This window comes from Strix aluco, chromosome 8, assembly GCF_031877795.1.
Source record: "Strix aluco isolate bStrAlu1 chromosome 8, bStrAlu1.hap1, whole genome shotgun sequence".
Taxonomy (NCBI): Eukaryota; Metazoa; Chordata; class Aves; order Strigiformes; family Strigidae; genus Strix; species Strix aluco.
In genome coordinates this window covers 24,025,825-24,048,838 of record NC_133938.1, presented here as the reverse complement: position 1 = coordinate 24,048,838, position 23,014 = coordinate 24,025,825, and the positions used below count along the sequence as shown (strand labels likewise).

The 23,014-nt window shown below is 35.9% G+C and overlaps 1 protein-coding gene across 4 annotated transcripts in view; it reads left to right on the top strand.

The window, feature by feature from the left end:
* Positions 1–23,014, top strand: part of VAV3 (vav guanine nucleotide exchange factor 3) — a 202,070-nt gene that overhangs the window by 146,634 nt on the left and 32,422 nt on the right. Inside the window, exons 22-28 of one of the 4 annotated variants that reach the window (XR_012624162.1) lie at positions 4,164–4,198; positions 5,946–6,062; positions 7,467–7,554; positions 11,621–11,750; positions 16,972–17,055; positions 17,578–17,748; positions 22,531–22,587. Coding sequence is in view for 2 of the 4 variants with exons in the window: in XM_074832666.1 (XP_074688767.1) it covers positions 4,164–4,198; positions 5,946–6,062; positions 7,467–7,554; positions 11,621–11,750; positions 22,531–22,687 (527 nt within the window). In the remaining 2 variants the exon portion in view is untranslated. Of the gene's footprint in view, positions 1–4,163; positions 4,199–5,945; positions 6,063–7,466; positions 7,555–11,620; positions 11,751–16,971; positions 17,056–17,577; positions 17,749–22,530; positions 22,688–23,014 lie in introns of those variants that run through there. The other 3 variants (XR_012624163.1, XM_074832667.1, XM_074832666.1) reach the window with 3 other exon arrangements.

The window sequence follows — 23,014 nt, the reverse complement described above, 5'->3', positions numbered from 1 at the left end:
GATTAATTTTCTCCTCTCTGTAGGTTCTTACCTGCCTTTATTTCACACAAGAATGTTCTCAATCTAGAGAAGTTCAGTATAACAATAAGAAAAAATATTTATAATATGTACTCAAGAGTTTTGTTTACAGATGTGATGATGCCTTAATATAATGTACACTTGCTCCTTCATTCTCAGACTTTTGTAACACTGTGCATCAGATCACTGTATGTCTCTTGAAGATTAATTGATGTAAACCTATAAAACCAGTGATGAATCATATTCCTTACTTTGATTTAAGACAGCTTTAACTTCTTTTGACTTGATTCACAACAGTTTGACTTACTAATAGAACTGCTTTCATTACAGCAATCAAGATACACCACTTAAATGGTTTATAAGTAGGTGGAATCAGCTGTTAGTGGCTGCATTTTGGTATGCCTTTAAGTCTTATATTGTGCCTTAGATTCTAAAACAAATATACGTGTGATCATAAAGAGTATAAATACATTAGGATATCATGAGACATCCTTAGTACACTATATTTTTAGAATTTTGTTTGAAGAGGGATGCACAGAATATTTGTAGGCACGAGGTATTTTAGGTCGGATGAGAGAACAGATCTGGAATAAAGATGAAAATGTTACGTGAATTTACCTTTCTTCCCTCCACCCCTTGCTTGTTGTAAGAGTTGTGGATTTCTCATGCCGTAGCGTCACTGTTCTGGACGCAGGCAGTACCTGCTGTCTATTGGTGTTAGGTTCTTGGAGCCACCCAGTCGTTGCGTAGTGTCACTGACAGCAACTGTAGCAGCACTTTAGGAACAACCACTATACTTTAAAGCAGAGGAAGTGGGATATCCAACGTTAGGAGAAATGCTACTGGGGTGTTGTGAAGATTCCTTTCTAGGGATAAAGCTTTCTGCTAAATTTAAAATATACTGTTTAGAGGAGTTTTGAAAATAATACAGTGTTACAGAATGAATAAATATTATTCATGAAATGTTACCAACTGGTGTCATGATCAGAACAAAAAGATAAATTGATGCTTCACCACTGTTAACTTGGAAGGATGAAATATAAACATCTTATTATGATAAATGATGCAGTTAAACATACTGAAACATCTATCAGTTTTTAAACATGCTATAACTTTTACTGTGATTATTAAGTCTAACAGTCTTTACAACCAGCTGATATAAAAATGCCCAGAAACAGCATAAAATACATACATCAAAAGACTTTAGGAATGAATATTGAATGAAAAACTGCTGAGCTTCAGAATACCTATACTCCAGACTTCTCACAGATGTACCTATAAACAATTTTTTCCTCTTTGCAGTAAGTAGGATATGTCTGTAGATGTTTTCTGCACTGTATGAGTACTATCTGGTTCTTCCTACATTTCCTTTAGTTTTCTCATTTCTATAGATGCATTGGATACATAGCACAGTATGAACCAAGAGCTTCTGGAATAACATTTGATTTTACTCTTGTTTCATGACAGTGAACAACACTCATTATATACATATCTGTCCATTCAAAATTAATGAAAAGGACTACTCATCTATTGTTTAACTGTTCTGGAGAATGGACTTAAACCGTCTGAATTTTTATATCCTTTCTGACATAGTAGGAATACTTGACAAATTAAGAGTAATTTTTTTAACTATTCTTTCTTCTCCTGCTGCTGTTAGAATGCACGTTATTTAATTAGTCCTATAGGGTATAGTACAAATCATTAAAGGTGCAATTCTGTAGATGAAATGTATTACTGAAACATCTCACAGCATGTAAAGACTCTGTAAGTGCCTAGCTGGCCTTGAAATGTCTCATTTGGTTGCTTCACTAAAACATTTCTCATAGGAATTCTTTGTCAGCATATTCATAATCTGATAACTTTTTTCCAAGGCTCACCATTAGAAACAGAGGTGCCCAAGTAGCACTATCAGTAGCTGCAGGGATGTGAAGAGCCACTGCTGCTGCCCATGGTACCATCTGGCTGTGTTAGGCCCCCTACACTTCAGAGGGGTTTGCATACCACCAGCTCTAAAAATACTGTTTGGGAGTAATGCATGTTTCCTTTTTTCTCTCTCAAGAACTAGATTAACTTCATGACTGTTTCAACACCTGGATAGATTTACTGTTGTGCAAGCAGAACATGTGACTTCAGTTTTATCACAGAGAACTTTAATGTGTTCCACACTAGTGTCTGCTTCGTTATTTAGAAAAAAATGTGAGTTTTGAGCTGTCCCATAAAATCCAGAAATTTATCATAAAAATCTTGTGTTGAGCAGCATTTGAGTAAGTGGTTATGTATTTAGTTTGAGTGATTGTTATGTCAAAGGCAGTAAGCAGAGCTTTGGGAACTCTGCAAATTTTGGTTCATGGAAATGAATCTTAACAGCACAGGAATGTAAGTTACATCTTAAGTAAATTTAAAGTTAGCCAAAATCCTATCCTATCACAAAAACCCGAGCAGTTTTGTTTACTTCTGTGGAGAAAGAAAAGTTAGGAGAAATACTAATTTAATTGCTAATTAAGTTTTTTGAAAACATTCTCAGTAAAGAAGTGTTCTGAAGTTAACTAAGAATATACTTAGCCAGTGTTTTAAGTGAAGTGTTTGGAGTAAGTGCATTATATAACTCTAGTGTTGAGGCTTCTTAGCATGAAGATAAGAGCCTTAAAATGGTGAAATTTTAACAATTCTTACTTGTTTCAATAATTTAGTGATTTTGCATTCTGGTAACTGCGCTTTTTTGAGGAGGTTGCAAGATATGTTACCAACACAAGTGGTTTGTAAAAATCATATTCCTTTGTACATTCCCTCAACTCAGCTGTCTGCTGGCATGTAGTTAACAATATCCTGGTTCAGTAATCACTGTATAGCTTCCTGTTCTGCTTTTTCCATTCAAAAATCTGCCTTTTAGTACCTCAGCAATACTGCTGAAATATACCATAGCATTTTGGATGTGTTAACACAAAAATTCTGCATTACTTGACTCTTGCAAATTTAACTGCAGAATACTGTGATTAAGTATGCAGGGAGGTGGGCATTTTGTGTTGGTTTTCTTGTGGTTTTTGTTTGTTTGGTTTTTTGGGAGGCAAGGCTTGTCCCATTACTGGAGTTTATTTCAAGGTCAGGTCTAGAGACTTGATAGAGGTCACAGTTTGATACCTGATGTCAAGTTAGTGGGAACTGTAATTGATTTTAAGTTTGTAGGCCTGTATAGTAATATCTTCCTGAGTGGGTCTGTGTTTGGAAGTCTCTGTTGAAGACATTCCATATATCATGAATTAAAAAATGTGAGAAGAATGTTACTGTAATTTTTTCCCTGTTAAATTTCAGAAAATAGTGAAACATTATTTGGTTTTACTGGAAGGAAAAAATTAATCATTTGTTTATCTAAGAATATATGACATTAGCTTATAAGTCTGAAAGATGTATGCTAAGCTTCCACTAAAATTTTTCATCCCTTCGCAAGTTTCACATGTTGTTTTAGAAGAGTAGGGTAATACTGAAGTATCGTATACCAGTGGGAGATGGTCAAGATGAAATGCTGGTTTTCATGGGGATTGCTACACGGTGCACCTTGTGCATGTATAAATATTATCTATGCATATGTTTATGTATACATATAACATCAATTTTGCAAACTGATTGTAGTTTGCTTAATTTTTTAAATTGAATTTGAGAATCAAATTCAATACTTGTTAAAATCCAGTACAAGAGTTAACCAAGTCAAATACAAAGGGGTGAATGATGTCAAACAACGCAATCTATGGATTATCCTCAACACTCTCAGGTTTTATACTGTATTTCCTAGTAGACAGTCTTTCTAAGGTCATACAATCCTGAAAACATGAAGTGAATTTTATACATTACTGTAAACCTATTGCACATTTTAATTTATTCCACATTTTAAATACGGTTCTATTAAGTAAAAAAAATATATCACAGCAGCAAAGCGGTAGAATATTCTGTACTACTTTCAGAATGGTATGGAATATTTGTCCTTCCTTATAACTTCCTTCAAAAGAAAACAGACTTGCAGACTTAATTTGATTGTCTGTTTCTTTTAACTTGTTTCATCTGGATATTGACAATTATATCAATGCTATCTAATTTGTGTTGATTAGTAAAAAATCTTGATCCTCATTCTCTTGTATCTTTTCATGTCCTAGGTTCCTAAACCAGTAGACTACTCTTCACAACTGTGGTGAGTCTCTGTCTAGTCTTACAAGAATCTCTTTGAAAGAAGCAGTCATAGAAAGACAACTGTGTTCATTACAATTTAATTTATATTGGTCTAACCTTTCTAGGCTTCTGAAGAAGGCAGGCCTGTAATGGTTTGGGAAAACAACACACTGCATTGCCTAAAAGCATTTCTGATGTAGTGACGTGCTTAATGATTTTGACTTTTTGTTTACAAGTCTGTAACTGTGCAGCTTTAGTTCCAGAGGTCTGAAATAGAATAATAAGAGATGAGTAAAACATGAAGCATGCGTGATCTTATGTGTTAAGTGAATGAAGAGAAGGAATGATGTTAAATACATCTTGTCTTGTGAATAATTCTACTTTTCCTTAAAAAAAAAAAAGAAGACCTTATTAAAAGAAAAAAAAAGGACAGTGTATCAAAACTACAACCACTGCTGGTCTGGTGCTTATGCAGCGTGTGAACTCTGCTGGAATTCAGCTCACTTCTTGAAAAGACATGATGATTTTGAGAGAATAGAATAACCATCACTTGTGTTCTTTCACTGGTTTTATGCTTTGTCATTTAGACATGAGTTCTGATTTCCTCTGGTTTGCCAAAAGTGAAATCAGAATCAGGTCTAAACAAATACTGATTTTTCATAACAAGCCAAATAGAATGTTTACTATTTAAAACTGATACTCTAAATTAAATTCTAACATTTGTTTTATTTATAATTTTGTTAGAAGAAAGCATATCTTCTAAGGATTTGTAATAGTTAATTGCAAAACTACTTTAGGCTGAAACTTGCTGTAAAAAGTCATGTATTCTGTGATAAACTTCAAAATGCATGTCCCCTGGTGTGTTTTTTAAAATAACTATTTTTTTATTTAAAAGTCCCTTCTAATTGATAGTGGTTAGTATGAAATTTTACACAGTAGTGGTGTGTGATGTTGACTGCCTTTAGACTACTTTATAAAATGTTAAAATAAGCATAATTTCCCTGGAAGTTAGGTCACTTTCCTCAATTAACAGTTTGACCTCTTGTTTTGCAAATAAATGTCTGCTGACAGCATCCTGTGAAATCCCACCCAAACCAGCAAGGCAGAGTGGAAGGGCACAAATCTGCTTATGCAGTCAGGAATCAGTGACTTGCCTTAGCTTTAACTCTTAGCATCAGCTCTTTCAAATTTGTACATATTAGGCTGATTTTTTTTTTTTTTCTTGAAGATGTTTAGTCTACCTATTACACTTTAGCCTTTAGAGGTTATGAATAATTATGAAAACAAATAAAATAGTGTGTTTGTATAAATACCAACTTCTTGTGTAGGTCTTTTTTTTTTGACCTAATATACTACCAGTGGCTGTTTCTCTGCTCTGTTAAGTTGAATCCCCCTAGAACTCAGGGAAGTTCAAAGGTTCTGGACCACTGTTTTATTGTTTCACTTGCAACATGTGATTCAGAAAAAGTTTTATGAGCTCTTCAAGCCAGTAGTCATTCAGCTAATGCTCAGGCTTGAGTACTTTCCTCAACAGGCATTGTATTCAACATGTGCACAAGTACTTTTCTAATTAAGAATTTCCATCCCCTCCTCCGCATGGAATTTCTTCACGCTTTACTCTTCACTCAAAGACCCGGAAGTGGTATTCAGTTGTAACTGATGTATTTTTAGGTCCCCACAATATTGGGATGCTGCATTGCATATTTGATAGACCTTTCTTTGTAGCTTTGAGAAAAATCATAGGAAATTTTTATTGTTCTCTGTTACAGGTTTGCAGGAGCAATGGAAAGATTGCAAGCGGAGAGTGAACTTATTAACAGAGTAAATAGCACTTACCTGGTGCGGCATAGGACCAAAGAGTCAGGAGAATATGCAATTAGTATTAAGTAAGTGGAATAATGTTTCCTACAGAAAGTTTTCCTGTTCCCATTTATGTCTAGATAATACTTGAAATAACTAAGAAAAATCAAAACCTGTTTCAATTTATATAATCATGTCTCGTCCCACACAGTGGGTTATGAGGGGGGTGAATCTTTTGAATTCCCGAGAGCCTGTGTGCTGGTGGAAGAGCCAGCCTCTGCTCGGCAGAGCCGCAGGGTGGGCCGAGTCACCACAATGACTGAGAGGAACAATTGTGCTGGTGACTTTATTAACTGACCACTTTATTAAGTGAATGGAGACAACTTGGCAACAATCAAGTGATAACCCTCAGGAGAATGACTAAAGGCACTTTGGTGATAGGACTATTTTCCTAATAACCCGTCAATGAACAACCTATCCCAATGCAACTCCTACAAAACTTATACACATGAATATATGTAAGAGAGAGAGAGCAGGAAGAGGAAAGAGAAGAGAGAGGAGGAGGGGATAGGAAAAGGAGAATCACCACCCTTGGATCCCATATTGTCTCAGAGTAGCCAGCATAGTGGTGGGTGGATTGACAAAGACACACACGGGGTATTGCCTTTATATAGTCTTTCTTACACATATGCAATAGGTTGTTCCAGAAGGTTCTCATTTTCTCTGGCTTGTACCTGCACAGTTAGTCAAGTTCTGTCTCTGGGCAACAACAGGAGGGAGGGGGAGAGAACCGGCCCACTGCCCCACCTCCACAGGGCTTGCTCTGCTTCCCCCCCACAGGGCGTCCCACTCGAGTTGTTTGAGTGTATGAACAGTTTCTTGTTTATGAACAGTTCGTGACAAATCATATGCAGCCTTTAAGAGAGTCAGTGTAGGAAACTGAAGTTGCTGACAAAAATACCCATGATTTATGGTAGGAAGGTAGCAATGGTTTTATAGTGCTGGTATAGCAAACAGGTCTACAAAACTATGGCCTAGTACATTGGTCTAGTAAGCAAGTGTTTGCAGTATAATGTGATCTGCTTCTCTGAAGTGAATAAGAATGTTTGCCTTCAGTGAGAACTTGTCAAAGACCTTTGCATCTCAGACATTTCACCAAATGTGGGTTCATAAATTCTGTGGATGCAAATTATTTTGAGGGTCTTGTTTGCTTTCATGTTGTTTATCAACATGAATATAAAAGTAAGAAATATATGGGAATTCCAAGTTAAAATGAGCATTGTGACTTTTTTTTGTGAATACAGATTACCTTCTCAGCTGTACTTTAATAAATATATTTGGTTAATTAGATGTCAACTTTAGTTGGCACAGATATACATTCTGTCTTAAGAATTTATTCATGTGGTGTTATTGGGGCATGCCCTCAGGTAATTATTGATTGCATCTGATTAGAAACACATTTATATTCATAAGTTATTCATTGCCCACAGGTACAATAACGAAGTGAAACACATCAAGATTTTAACAAGAGATGGCTTTTTCCACATTGCAGAAAACAGAAAATTTAAAAATTTAATGGTAAGCATTGATTGTGTTTTTAACAATGAGCATTTTTCTATGTAGCTGTTACTTTTAGTGAGAGCTACTTTGGTTTGTGAAATTACAGGAGGCTGTGAGTGAGAGATCTGAATTGTGTCCATACCTGCTAATAAGATAATTTTTTACATTTATGCTCTAAGTGATGGTAGTATGTGGTTAAAATTTCATATTTATATTTATGAATGGACTGTGTCCGTTGCAGTGATGTGGAAGAGAGGATGAATTTGAATCCCATTCATCAGCCCACTACAGAGTTAGGCTGAATCTTGAAAGGAGAATTTGATGTCTTTAGAAATCTTTCTCTGTATAGTATTAATCCCTAAAAGTAGCTAGGTGAAGGTTCCTTCCCAGCCCAGCACATGTACACGTGTAGTGCTGTACATAATGATGCCTATGGATGAATAAGTTCAGAGGGAGAAGGTTATAAGGTGCAGGTGTGTCAGCCTAGAAAAACTTGGGAGAGGCTGGTCGTCCTGGTACACCAGGAATCCTTGTTGGAATAATAGTAATCTGGAGTCAATATTGACTAGTCTAAATTAAAACAACTGTGTGACTACTTAGAGCTTACAGTGTGTCAGCAAACCACTCTAGCAAGCTATAGTAGTAACACACAAAACATAGGTGCTTTCATTAATTTTCACTCCAACTACAGGCATTGTTTATTCCCAGAAATAAGTGAGTTTTCAATGTTATGTCTGAGTCATCTTATACCAGGAAGAAATTATTTTTTTTTAACTTTAATTTTAAAGAATTTCTTGTGATAGTTCATTTTGCTCAGACAAGACTCACAAATACAAGGTGTCTGAATAAATTACCTTAGTGCATTTGTAAAATTTTACTGCTTAAGCATTTTTTATGCATTGTTAAAGAAACTCATTTAATATATTGAGTACAATCAATTGGATTAAAACTTATGCTGCAGCCTTCCTGCATGCATATCCAAGTACTCTAAAACGATAAATAAAAATGAAGGACAATGCAAAACAAGTGTAGGGAGAGAAGCTTTAAAACCAGGAAGTCTTAGAAATTATTTTAATTTAACCACTGATACTCTGTAAAGCAAGAACATCCTGCAAGTGGTAAAAAAATCAAGCAGAAATCTATGCTTTGCCTGACCCTATTTGAAATAAGTGCTCATTAGAATGGGAAGAACATAAATTTCCTGATGAAGAATCCACCAAGCTGTTTCCACACTCAGTCTTCATTTGACACTTAAAAACCAGTAAAGTGTTTAATGTTAGGGCTGGGGACCCTGAGATCTTATCAGTGGTAGCAACAGAAATCATGGCGTTCCTCAAATGCATGAAGGAGGTCTCTACTTAATCTGCAAACACTACAAATGATTCACTGGAAACTGATGAGAACGTACGAGCGCTCTCAGGATCTTGACAAAGCACGTGAGCTGCCGTTGCATGCTGCCAGATACCTTCTTACGACAATGATGCAATTTAATGCACTGATGCAGGTTTCAAAATAGAGCTGAATGATCAAAGGTATAAGTACAGGACACAAACTTGGATAAAAAAGAAACAAAAAAGAATATGCATTGTGTCAAAGAATTGAGAGAACAAAAGAAATTTCTAGTGTAAAGGCCTCATCGCTACCCGTTCAGCCTTGCTAAGTTCAGTTAGGAAAAACTCATTTCGTAACTCAGTTTTAGGATATTATGAAGTCTGCCCTTGAGAGTTAAATAGACAAGTGATAGTGTAAGTACTCTTTGCATATGCTGTGGAACAACTGCTTTGTTCTGGGTAGATGCAGAGAAAAAGTAACAGTGTCTGGAAGAAGAGAGGAACAAAAGTAATCTGGGTAGAACTGAGAGCAGAAGAGAGACAAAGGCAGCAGCCATGGCAACCTAAAGTAGTGATCTGCAGTGACACAGTGTTCTGTACTACTTTGGAGGTGACAAAAGTAGAGCAGCTCTTGTACATAGTTTTCATAGTACATTTGAAAAACTTTCACAAGAGTAATTAAAATGTGCTGAGTGTGTTAAGCAGGCCAAGGTGCAGTGAAAGGTCAGCTGTGCTGCTGATGTGAATCATGGTAATGTGACAGACTCCTGAGGACCCCCATCCACACTGGCAGGGTCTACTTATACCTTACTTACCTGTTTGTAAGCTTGCTACTGTGATTTGTACAATGAATGTTTTAGAGGCTTGTTTGTTGACTGTTTTCATGGAAGAATGGTATTGAAATCTAAGCTTTTAAAAGCAACTGGAACTTTGTGACCCAAAGTAATTTTTTTCTCAGTTTGGAGCCATTTTACTTATTTTGCTAACAAGTGAAGTCTATCCAACTGAAATTCTTACTATCTTTACCAAACAGCATAATTCTAGCAGACATAAGTGGTGCAAAAAGGTAGCAGAAGTTTCATACTAGTTATTTTTTCATTTATCCAGAAATCCTGCTTTGAATGCTTCTTACTTACAAATCATCCTCTCTGCAGCCTTGGTAATTTGAATGTCTGGGTACTCCGTGATACATGACAGAAAATTTGGTTGCTGACATCGTAGCTTGCATGCTGTGCTGGTATCAGACAACAAAGCCCAAAGAGTTCTTAGTGTCCTGGCCTTTCTGCTTACTTGGAGTGCCTGGCAGGTCTGTGATTATGAACTGTTAAAAGCAGGTGTAGATTTTACTTGGCTTTGGACTCTGCCTTAGGAGCAGTTTCAGAGACACGCAACAGCTCACTGTGTGGGGAGTGAAGTGCTTCAGAGTTCAGAAGAAAATCTTCAGACTGTTATCAAGAATTTATGGTTTATGCACTAGACCTTGGACTAAATAATTTGAGTCCTTTTGTTTGGCTGGAATTAATATATCACTGATGTAGGCTGTTGTAGGGTAATATTTTTTTTTTTTTTTTTTAAAAGTAGAAGGAAATGATTGAATATAGTACTATTTCCGTATTTAGACCTAAGCTTGGCTTGGTCAATTTTGATTTTGGAAACCTAAATGTGGAATAGAATGACTGAGTCACTGGTACGAGTGAAGGATTTGCAGTAAATACATTGTTTTGTGCTTGCATTTCTGAAGAGTGAAATCCCACAGTTGAAGTACCATTAATTGAGTGAAATACGGTCACTTTTAATCTTATTTTAGGCCCTGTGTGCAAGATGTGTGATACTGACGTTATTAGGGACAATTCAAATGTAAGAGACAATGGCAGTGGTTGAAGATTGCAAAGGAATAACACGAGCTGTCAGTGTTTTAATGGGTGTTGCCTTCTTTGGAATAGAAACTCAAGTAACTTATCTCCTTGGTTACATAAACTATTTGAGCCATTTTTTTATATTATGTGTGTGTGAGCATACCTATAGATAAAATCTGTGCATATATTTTTAAAATTTGTGTGTGTATATGCTGTGTGCATTTGTATGTTTCTATATATGCACACATATACACACAGAGATAAATTTTTGGATTGGGCCCAAGGAGAATGTGAAATGCTGGATTTTTCAGTCAGTGTGAGCTATCTGGAAAAAAACCCCAATGAACCAACAGAAAAAACCCTCACAAATTATAATGGCAGGGCCTTGAAGGTTTAACATGATCTGTGTATCTGCTCATTAAGTTGCTGTTGACATCTATGCTTATATGCAAGCCTTATGCTTTGCATGTTTCAGACCTGTGTACTTACAAATGCATTTCTGGATAAATGTCACTTACCATTGCAAAAGATATCTTAGAAAACAAAGACAGTTACTGTTATATGCTTAACAAGCAGCTGACCTTGCCTTCTGCCTGACTTCAGAAAAACAAATACATGCTCAGTCTGGCTCAAAGGAGCCGTAAGTGTTGACTCTGACAATAATGTTTTTCTTAAAAAAACCCCCAACAGAACCAAAAAACCCCAAAAGCCATTATGTAGCAGTGTAAAAGCAGTCAATATTTAGGGTACTTGATTTTTAAAAAATAAACATGTACTGTGGGATGTTGTATTATAACATGTTACTTGTATGATAGAACTGTCATTGACTGTACACCAGAATGTTGAAAAGGATGTGATTTCAATTTCCAGTGACGTAGTATTTCTCCTTTCTGAAAGGAACTTGTAGAATACTATAAGCACCACTCTCTCAAAGAAGGTTTTCGAAGTTTGGATACTACTCTTCAATTTCCATACAAAGAATCTGAAAACTCAGTAGGACAAAGGAGTAACAGAACAGGTGGCAACTGTGAGTATTATAAATTTTTGTATATTATTTTCTGTCATATAAATATTAAAAGGATGAGGTACTTTGAAGATCTTCATTTTCCATTTTTGACATATAACCAATTAATATGGTAATGCTTTTAGCTAGGATTTTTTGAAGCTAAGCAGATTCAGATCTGCCAGGAGGTTTATAAACACGTCTAGCAAGTTAGTCTTGCTGCCAAACTTAAAATCTCCCTGATATTCAAAAATCTATTAGGCATGCTGGTGAGAGATTAAACTGCATCCTGCCTAGTTTTTTCAGACATTTGCGTACATGCAGCTACAAGTGTTAATAATATCTGTGACAATTTCTAATCCTTAAAAAGGGATTTAAATAAATCAGTCTTGTAGTGTAGCCGTATGAAGTAGCATCTCAGTAATACCACATACATTTCTCAAAAAACCCCATTAGATTTACTGTATCATAATTATTTTTATGCCTCCCTTTTAACCTTAGGTGTTTATTACAGGCCTCTGAGCTTCTGAACATTAATGAACTACTGTGCAATATAAATAGCAGTTAAAAAGTTGTGAAGTTTAGAAATAAACTGAGATTTACAACGCATGTGGTATTCTTTATTTAACCTATTACAACTGAAGTGAAAGTTAGCATGATTTTTAGGACGCGTACACGTTCAATGTTAATGATAAAAACTACCACATGGCTGACCTCTGGAAAGTATATAATGTTTCTGTCAAAGAGCAAATATTAGATTTGCAGTTCTGCAGACAATGGCTGTATTTTTGTATTGCAGCAGATAATAAAAGGAAAATAAAAATTAATGGGGATTTTAACAGTATGAAGACTGCTGTGAAAGACCATAGAGTCCAGCCTAGTCTTTGTGATTACGAAGCTGGCTGTGTTACTTTCATTTGCTGTTTGTGAGCTTTTGTTTACTTGCTTGCCACTATTCCATAACATTTCTATAACTTTTGAGACTTTCTGCCTCTCCTAATTAAAGTGAAGGTAATTTAGAACAGATGATTGTAACAAACCAGTGTGTCTGTGAATTTCATTTATTCTGTCTCTATCTCCTAATTCCTCTTTATTCCTTCCATTTCTGTTTTCTTTCATTACCTCCCTTCTGGCAGTTGTCTCCCTGCTACTCTGTATCTCAGTACAGCTCCATTCTTAGTGAATTTATCTGTCCTGTCCTGTCCTGTTCTTCTCCCTTCAGCTTGTGATCTCCCTTTGCTTCTCTCTTCCTCTTGTCATCTCTTGTGCTTTTCTCATCCTTTGCCTCCCCACAGCATTAAGGCTATAATGCTTGAGAGGATATGCCCTGCTTAATTTACTTTGCATTTGTTTTGATTATTATTGACTGTGAGTAGAATCAATTTGTTTTCTTAGCCCAGTTAGAATGTATCTATACTGTCCACCAATTTATTAGTCTGCAAGAGCATTAGCTCAATCATTTCATGCTTTACAGGATACAAGACTTACAGTACATCCTCATTATCTTCAGTCCACATACAAAAGAAACTGTCTCTTTTAACAAGATCTTTTAGGTAGTGTATGGAAGAGCAAGAGAATGAGTGTGGGATGCTCTCATTTTAGTCAAGGGGATGAGAAAGTGCATCTCTGCTACAGTAAATATTAGCCATTTGATGTTATAAACTATGCTGGTGGCAACTGGCAGTTTTTGCCTTAGGCCAAACTGATCAAAAACCCTCTCAATTTTCAGACTCCTCATATAAAATCTAATAGATTTCCACAATTCTACTAGCTTACCTAGACTGACTCTGGATGACACTTTCATGTAGTGGATTTGACAATTTTCTTTTAAGGTGTTAGCATGTCCCCATGAGTGTGGGATTTTTTTTGTTTTGTTTTTAAGCAAAATTTCCAAAAAGCCCATCCGTGAGTCATGATGCTCAGTTGTAAAGCTATCCTGTGAGTTTTTATCAAGTTGATGTTAGAATAATTATGTATCTAGGCTGTGTGAACCCTGCTCAGCTGAATTTGGAAAGAAGTTGGAAAACTTTAGGCTGCAGTTTTGTTTAGCAGAGGAAGCAAGTAAGTCCATGGGGCAGCAGTTGGACATGGAGTTTACTTCACAGCTGTCACTGAGAACTGCCACACGGCTGTTTTTTTGACCTCTTCCCGCTTAATCTGAGTGCAGGAAAACAGCTGTTGAAAGGAAGCCAGACAAGTCAGCTGAAGAGAGAGGGGCACTTTCCTTTTTTTTTTTTTTTTTTTCAGTTGTGCAACGACTCAGTGTCACATTCGCCATATTTTAACAGGCACGGGGCTGAAGCTAGTGAATGCAATGGACTTGGGAGTTTGAAGCTGATTTTCAGGAGATTTTGGGTTTCAGCTCAGTATTTTGCACTATACTGTTCACATGATGGTATCTGGATTTTTTGATGAGGCCAGCTTTTGAAAAGACATCAGCTTCTTACTCAAAACAGCTGGTCTTTAGCATATATAATTGACAAAATAAGTGGGAAGAGTGTTTCTAAAAAACATGAGTTGAACCACGGTAGACTGACAGTGTTGTATCATTTTCTGCTGCCAAAGTCTTAGAGCTGCTGTGAAATTGAGTGGCAATACCAAATCAACTTCACTTTCTAGAACAATGTGAGAAAGGATTATATTAATTTTTTGTAATTGTCATGTTTTCATTTACCCATTGAAGGAAAGAAAATCAAGTCGCATTTCATTTTACTTGTAATTTCTGATATGAATCATAATAAATCGCCTTGTAACGTCTATTTTCAGAAAATTTGATTCTCCCTTCTGCTAGATGTTTAGAACAAAAATCTTCATTTTATGAAGATAGTTAATTTGGCTTCCCACTTTAATTAGAACTTTGCTTTTTAGTCTTCCGGTCTTGCAGAAGTCACCCACTCTGTTCTGATATTTATTGTACACTTTTAATGTGGTTGTAAAAGCTGCCAGACATTTACTTTTTTCAATATAGAAATTCAAGTTAATTAGGAAGATTTTTTGGGAAATGGTACGTTATTTCTTCTTAATTTTTCAGTCTTAGTCTTTTCTAGACATACTATGATCAAATTTTGGTTTGCTACACAAAAAACCAATAATTCTTACATTAGTTTAGAGGGGTGATCGACCGTTTAATGAAATAAAGGCAAAAATGGAAGAAAAATTGACTTTCTTTACAGAATAGTTTTTGTATTTTATTCCAATCTGCTGATGAAGAGCACAATCATATTGAGAAATCTGAGTCTTTATGAAATTTAGGTTTTAATGTAACCTAAATCATGAAGCCAAATACTATTGGAGTGACTGTTCTTCATCACCTGTAGACTAGGAGTAGGTACATTAAGTAGTTATGTCATTCTACTGTTTAATGCATTATTAACTGTGTAAAAGTATCTGTTGATAAAGTAAAATAAGTAAGTGTCATCTCAACCCTCAAGGAAACAGAAAACCTAGACTTTTTCCTTAAAAGCCAACACCAAAACCCTTATGGGTGACATTTAAAAATAGGCTAGTTATCTGTAGAAATCTGGTGGAATCTCCTTGTCCACATAGGTTTAGTTGTCCAGAATTTCACGCGTAAAACCAAACCTCCAGTTATAGTGGACAGAAAAATTATCAAAAAATTAAGGTAATGTATGGACAGGAAAGGACCAACCACCCACTATACAGCATCTAACCTGTTGTTATTCCTGCATGCTACTTTTGCACACTATTATTGTACTTCTGTAGAAATCAAGGCAGTTATTTGTGTCTCAGAATGGGCACACTGCTTCAGTCAAGTTGCCCTTTCAGTTGGTGTAATGTATTTCCACACAGAGCTGTCATCTGGGGTTACTAGCCTCAGTGTAACAGAGGTAACCTCATGCATTCTCAGATAATCCATTTAATATTAGAGGTGGAGAAAGGATAATCACTGTGAAGGATCAGAAGGGAGTTTCCTAGTGTGCAGGAGGCCCTGGAGTATGTTTTTTTTTATATTACTTCGAGATACTAACCTAAACTGTTGTTGGTTTGTGTTTACTTTTAACAAATAACCCATAGTTTATGAACATTAAAATACAGTATCGGTCTTTATTTTCTTTATGCTGGTAGTTTCATTGTCACAAATATATCTATTCTTATCCAGGTAAGATGTACAAAGCTGTATCATTACGTCCACCATGGATTCTTTGTCCATTCCTTGCAGAAAATAGTTCTAGTTGTCATTCCTGCAAATAATCATTTTGAAGCAAAATGATTTTGTTTCATGTGTAGTCATAAGAAAGAAATTCAGGAAAGCAGCTGTATGTGATCAATATAACTCTGCTACATTTTCTTGGTCAGTAATTATAGATATTGTTAGGCATAATTTAGAGGCTACATTATAATTTATCCAGTCAAGGCTGGAATTCCCTTTCCAAATCACAGCTGGGAGCAAAGATCCCGGCTTTAATAGACTTTGTACACTGTATATCTTCATTGCCTCTTCAAGAGGAACAAAATGTGAGAACATGTCAACAAACAAGTTCTATTTGAAGTGATTTTAGTTTATTTCATGTAATTTTGTATTTAAAAATATGTTGACCCTAGGTTTGTTGTCAGTAGAGCAAGTGCACCTCTAACCTTTCACCTGAGGAAGCTGTTACAGGGACAAGGATGATGTGCTAGTTCTGCCTAGGCCAAGTTTAGACTTTTTTTCCTCGCTTAAGGGTTTTCTCTCAAGGCAGGGAAAAATGCAAAGACGAGCAATACTGTTTGGGCCTTAGAGGATGTAGTTTAGCTGTGGAATTCCTACTGATGTTAATGATTATCAGGGCAAAATGCATACTTCTTGCCATGCATATTATGAGACCCCAGTTCAACTGGTACTTATTACTGGTACTAATTAAGGGCGTGTGACTAGTCTTCTTATGTATGATGACTTCCTGCTTTTGTATAGTTGGAAGTGGGGCACACAAAATTAAAAAAGATAAACATTTTCTGTTAAATCTGAAAAAAATTTGCAAGAGTCTGCAGTTTTAATTTGCTTCTGTGAAACCCTGAATGGGTGTCGTCTTTCTACTTTACTCTTTGAAAAATGCAATTGTTAAAAATTAAATCATAGATCCAAATTTTCTAGTTATTATAGTCAATTTCCTTCCAGACATCCTTAGTAGGGAACCTTAGTTTCCTTATTATCAATGAATTATATAGTTAAAAAACTATTATTTAAATCTTGTGCCAATATTTCAATGTTCTTTTGCTTTTCTCTTTTTCTCTTTCTTTCTCTAAGCCCCTTCTTTGTTCTGTGGGTTTTCTTTTGTAACTCCTCCAGACTACAGCTTTGTTCCCCCTTCCTCCACTCCTTTCTGGTCAGGTACTGCTTTACTGCTTTTATATTTCTTCTAAATTTGCTTCTGTTGTTTCTGTGTGCAGCAAGTGAGGGAAGGGACGAATCTAATACTTCAGTTCTTCTCTGACTGCAAAAACTGAGTTATTACATGTTATTCTTGGAGTGTAACAAAAATCAAACTCTTAATTTTTGAAAACTGTATATTATAATAAGCAGTTGAATAGGTGTTGCAAAGGTCAATAGTCACAGCAGATTCAATCGATGACTTGACCATTAATTTGCTACGTAGTTGACATTTATGAGCTCTGTATATCTAATGCATTTATTCAAATGCACAAACCTGAAAATTCCGCTGCTTGTTGATAATTAATATATTCGTCCCATCCCTGCAGCAAACCATACTGCAGCAGTGTCTTAGAATACAGTAGTTTTTTTGTAGAAAATGCTTTCTTTAAATTCTGCATTAACATTGTTAATTAATTTTACCCATCTGCTTTCTAAATGTTATTTTCTTTATTCTCATTTAACCATCTCTGGCTTTAATAGATGCAAACATTTTAAACTGAGAGACTGCATAAAAATGCTTGAAGTAGTAGCAGTGGTAGTCTCAATTAGTGCATCAGTATGGCTATGACTTGCTCTGGTCTCTGAGACCTAGTCTTCAAAGAGATGCACTGCACCGTGGGACAACTCGAGAAGAATTTTCCTATTAGGAAGGTAAATGACTTCGAGGACCATATGGAAGTAGCTGCTACCATTGAGAACACGGTGTTCACTCGTGTTACACTGACACACCTCTGTGTACAGGAGGTGGAGGACTTGGCCTAGGTTGTGCAAATCAGGATTGAGGCTGGCTTTTGCACTAGGGAAAGGGAGGTGCCTAGCCTGCACGAACACAGACATAGCCGTAATCAAGGTCTGACCAGGACATCTGAGTAGGCAGTATGTTTTGCATCTGCCCCACAGAGGTCATCCAGATAGCTTAGTGCTCTGAGGTGGATTCTTAAGGCTTTGCATAATTTCTAGAGAGGAAAAGGATGTAGATGGCAGTTCAGTAGTAGAATGGATAGTGTGTTTACTTGTGCTGAGAGTGTTTCTGATGAGTCCTTCCTCAATTCTTTCAATTCTTGCCAGGGATTTCAATCTCTGTGTCCTATACTGCTGAATGTTTTGCCCCTCAGTTATTCACTATTTTGGAGTCTGTTTCTTCCATTTCTATCTCCTTACATGTATATTTTTCTGGGGCAGATACTTTTACTTCCTTTCAGTAGTCACAATGCTGACTGAGAATCCAAGCTTTAAGGCACTCTTCTAGTTGACATTGACTTACATAAAGGGATGCATCTGTAGAAAAGATGAATAGAAAGCCATTCTGGTATAGCCATTTACCCTGTGGTCATGACAGTCAGCTGGAATGTCTGAAGCACTCTTCTCATTTGTATCAGAGAACACGGAGGAGTTAGGTTTTGGCTCTTTATTGTAGGTAAATACTGTGAGCCTCTGTCCTTTTGGGCAAGGATAGAAGATGACCTCTTTCATTCAACTGCACAGTACTTGATCGTAAAGTCCATTCTTAATGAAACTGGTATCTGTTCCATGAAAACAAAATTGTGAAGTGACCTACAGTGATAGAACAGTAATCAAGACTTAGGGTTACTTTAAGCCAATCACATGTTCCCACATAGTCCCATATTGGTTTCAACAAATTATAATTATATTCCTTTTTTTGCTATGAAAAACTGCTTTATCAGAAAATTCTTAAGTAACTCTAACAATAAATAAGAGTTCAATGACTTGCATATCACAATATGGTGTGTAAAGTATTTCTTTATACAAGTGCAAAATATTAAAGGAAAATATTGTAGTTCTTAATTTATCTACCTTTTTGGGATTTCATATTTTGATAGGTAGGCTACATTACTTCATAAGTTCTTAGTAAAACCATCTTTTTTAAAATAGCCAAAGAATTTGCTTACGTTAAATGAACAAATAACTTATTTCATAGTATTACAAGTATTTTTTTTCTAAAGGATCCTCAGAGCTGGCTTAGTTCTGCTGATATGGAGGTTCGTAACACAGGAGAGGGGTTAAGCAGACTACTGAGCACTACTGGAGGTGCTGCCCATGCTTGTATAATAGAACTGAGGTTTGGTTAAACAGTGCAAGTAAACGTACATTGTTTGAAGGAGCATGGAAACTAATACATGAGAGCAACCCTTAGGGGATATGGCTGCAGAATTATGAGGCCATACCACAAGGAGAGAGAAACAACCACAGCTTTTATAATGATAACATTGACCCTTGTGGAATTTAAGCACAGACAGAAACATGAGCTAGACCAGTGTGCTGTGATTACATGAAGCCTCTTTTGTATGCACCCCAGTTCCTTCATAAGTGGCCCAAACTAGTATTAAAATTCATTTGCAGCACATCTGTCTCACTGTCACCAAGAAACTTTTCCAACATACTCTAGTGTGAATCAAAGCTGAATATAGTTCCCTGTCTTTTCTTTTACTCCTGTTTACAGAAGGAAAGGCTAGGTTTAGCAAAAGTGTATTTTTCTCATTCACACATGTACCTTTTATTCACCTCCCTCAGATTTCTCACTCTATTTCCTGTTAATCCTCTGAGTAGCTCCCTCCTAATACACAAGGTTTATTTATTACTACTTTGTCAATAGCTTCTTTTTTCTCGCTTTTTCCTTTTCCCCTCTCTTTAATTTCTCATTCACATTCTCATGCTGGGCACTTTCTTTTCATCAATCTCTGCTATTAATCCCATTCTCTCCCTCCTTCCTCATTTTCCCTGTAGCTATCCTCTCTCTGTCCTTCACTCAGTGTTTCTTCTCTCTCCCATCTGTACAGATGTCCTTTCCACATGCTGACTGTCTTCCCTCAAGTTTTGTTTATTCTGGGCCAGCTCTGATTGGGAATTCAGGGCTGATAGTGTCTGCTCAAGCTGTTTTTGTGACAATGTTACCAGAGAGAGATGGTCAATATTTTTTTTCAAAATAAGCATTGTCGTTTTCCTCTATTCCACCACTCATCTGGCTTCCTTTTATATATTTCCTATTATGAACATCACTTTTATTTGAAAACATGGATGTTGGATTCTAAATTAATCTAAATTCTACTTTATGTCTCAAGACTTTTGGGGATACGTGGCTTTGATTTCTCTTGCTTCTTTCTCCTTTTCCTCTTTGGCTTCACAACTTGAAAAAGAGTTAGAAGTCAGCCTTTCCCCCAGATCTGCCTGCCTTTCTTTTTCTATCCTACTTTTCCTCAGTATTTTCCATCTTTATTATTCTTCCATGCATTTCTTCCCTCCTTAGTTCTTTTCTTCCATGTTTTCCCAAATTTCTTCATCTTTGCGTCCTGTAATCTTCTTCCTTGCCCCTTAATCTCCTTTCTAGAGTCTGAAATGATACCCTGCTCCCCAGAATCACTCCTTTCATCCTCCAATGCTTCCCCAAATCTGCGAGTAATATCGCTGCACACCTATAAATGGTTACTGACCTTACAATCAATAACTGCTCTTTTTTTCTTTCTCCAAAACAATTGCTGCCCATGATGTGCTCTTTCCCTGTAAAATTGATTACTGCAATGCTGATAAGGTATAGGACATAACATTCATGTCAAGATCTAAACAAGTAACATGTACATCTGACTTGCTTAGAGGGAAAAAAGTATGTTTGAACTTTAATATACTTAATATATCACCTAGATTTTTTACAACATATTTATATTGTAAATCTAAGCAATAAATTGAGATGCTGATTCTCTTTTATATGGCATCCTGTACATCCTGTGACAAGTATCTGATAAGCATACTCTACATAAGCAGTCTGAAACGTTGGACTAAGCTTTGATGGCATAAGAGGCCATAATCTCTTGCCAAAACAGTTTTTTAGGCATTCCGTTTTTGTGATATATCTAATAATATTTTAAACATAGTATCTGCTGTTATTTTAAAATAAATTGTTTGTATTGTCTCTGTAAGCTATAAATATTTGAATATATAATGATTTTCATATATTTAATACTGTTTTGCAAAAGCCTCTGTTTTTGTGAAGTGTCCCCAGTGGGGTCAGAAGAAATCTTAAATACAAGCAGAGCTGAAACTGTCAAGATTTTCTAGCTCATTTGCCATGCTTTTTGTTCCTAATTTAAATTAAAGGCAACTAGCTATGAACTTTCAGTATTACATCATTGCAGGCATTGATAGAACTAGAATCTTAATGGTATTTCCTAAAGATGATTTCTAAAAAATTGGAAAGGGTTCTGAGAAAAAAGATGATTATATGTACATTATGTCAAGTCATCCATCATGATAATTTGATGAATTCTTCTGAAATCTTTTCAGTAGGAAGCTTGCTTGTGCTTGTGAACTCCTATCTACAGTGACTTGCATAGGAAAACACTGGCATTAGTGGAAAAAATAAAAAAAGAATGTTTCGGCCAAGTAATCCAACTACAAAATGCAGTAGAGTAGTAGATGTTTTTTCTTAACTGTCCAAGTCAAAGGCTTTTATCTCCTAGGCGCCATGCCCACTTTTCTCTCATTGGAAGAGTCGAGGATTTCTTTTGCAAGTTTGGACATTCTGCATCAGGGTTGAAAACATAACTTCCTCTAAATTTATTTGGGAGAAGGGGATTACTTTTTAAAATGAGGCTTTTTTCACATTTGCTTTTAAAAAATATTTCACAACTTTTTACTGCTTAAAATGTCTGGGCTTTACATTGGCAAAATGCTCACATATTGACGTAGATTAAAATTTTTAAATACTAATTTCACTGAAATTTAGGAGAAAATATGTAAGGATTTTTTTTCTTCATGAAAAGCATTGTAGATCGAATTAATTGGTGATTTACAGAATAAACTTCTGAAAAGAGTAGATCTACATCAGCCGATGTTCATGCAGATTGTAACAAATGATCCATAGAAATTTCTTGTGGAAACTCTACTTCTTTGCTCATGCTGATGTTAGCTTCCAACTTTAAGTGCATTAATATTTAACTTGGGAGTTGTTTTTGAAAGAACAGCACCTTATTCTGTTTGTTTTGCTTCATTAGAGGTTTAAAGTTAAATCAACTGTAAATGCTAATAATTCTTTTGGAAAGAAATTAGTGACCTGTAAAATACGTTGATGCATGTAACTGGCAGCAAGTTTTACTACGAAGCACAAATACAATAATTGCAAATGTATTTAGCAGTTTTGGGGTGGGAGATATTTTATTTACTGTTCATCTAGTTTGACTTTTTTCTAAAAATAAAAAACTTAAAAAAAATCACATAAAATCCCTTCAACTTTTACACCGTTCACCTGTTTTCAAACCTTCTTGATCTGTGTAGTGCAGATGCTTACACATTTGCATAAAATGAATGCCAGCGTATGTGGTTGTGAAATCATTGTTTTCTATTCTACAGTACTGTAAGTACTGTAAGTACAGTACAGTAGTAGCCTTCAATTAACAAACCTTAATACTTGTTTCATTTCAGTGCTAAGCCCGAAGGTGATAGGCATTGCCATAGCCAGGTATGACTTCAGTGCAAGAGACATGAGAGAACTGTCCTTATTGAAAGGGGACGTTGTAAAAATTTATACAAAGATGAGTGCGAATGGCTGGTGGAGAGGTGAAGTAAATGGAAGGGTAAGGTTGGTTTGTTTTTTTTCCTTTGTCTCATTTCTGCTTTCATTGACAGTGATTTTGTGGAAGAAAAAAAAAAAAGTGTTCCTACATCATGAACCTTCTTTGTATATTTAAATTCACAAGTTACAGCATGTTCTCATCTGTGTTTCATAGGAGCCAGGCAGAACTCTTGCCAGGCAGCTTTCCCAGCATCTAAATTAATTGGTTATTTAATGTGACCTACCAGGCTGACTATTTGGGCAAGATTATATGGTTGGAAAATAACCAGGATTAATGGTACAGCTACAGCTGAACTTCCTTGAACTATGTTGCACACATGTATTTGGGGTCAA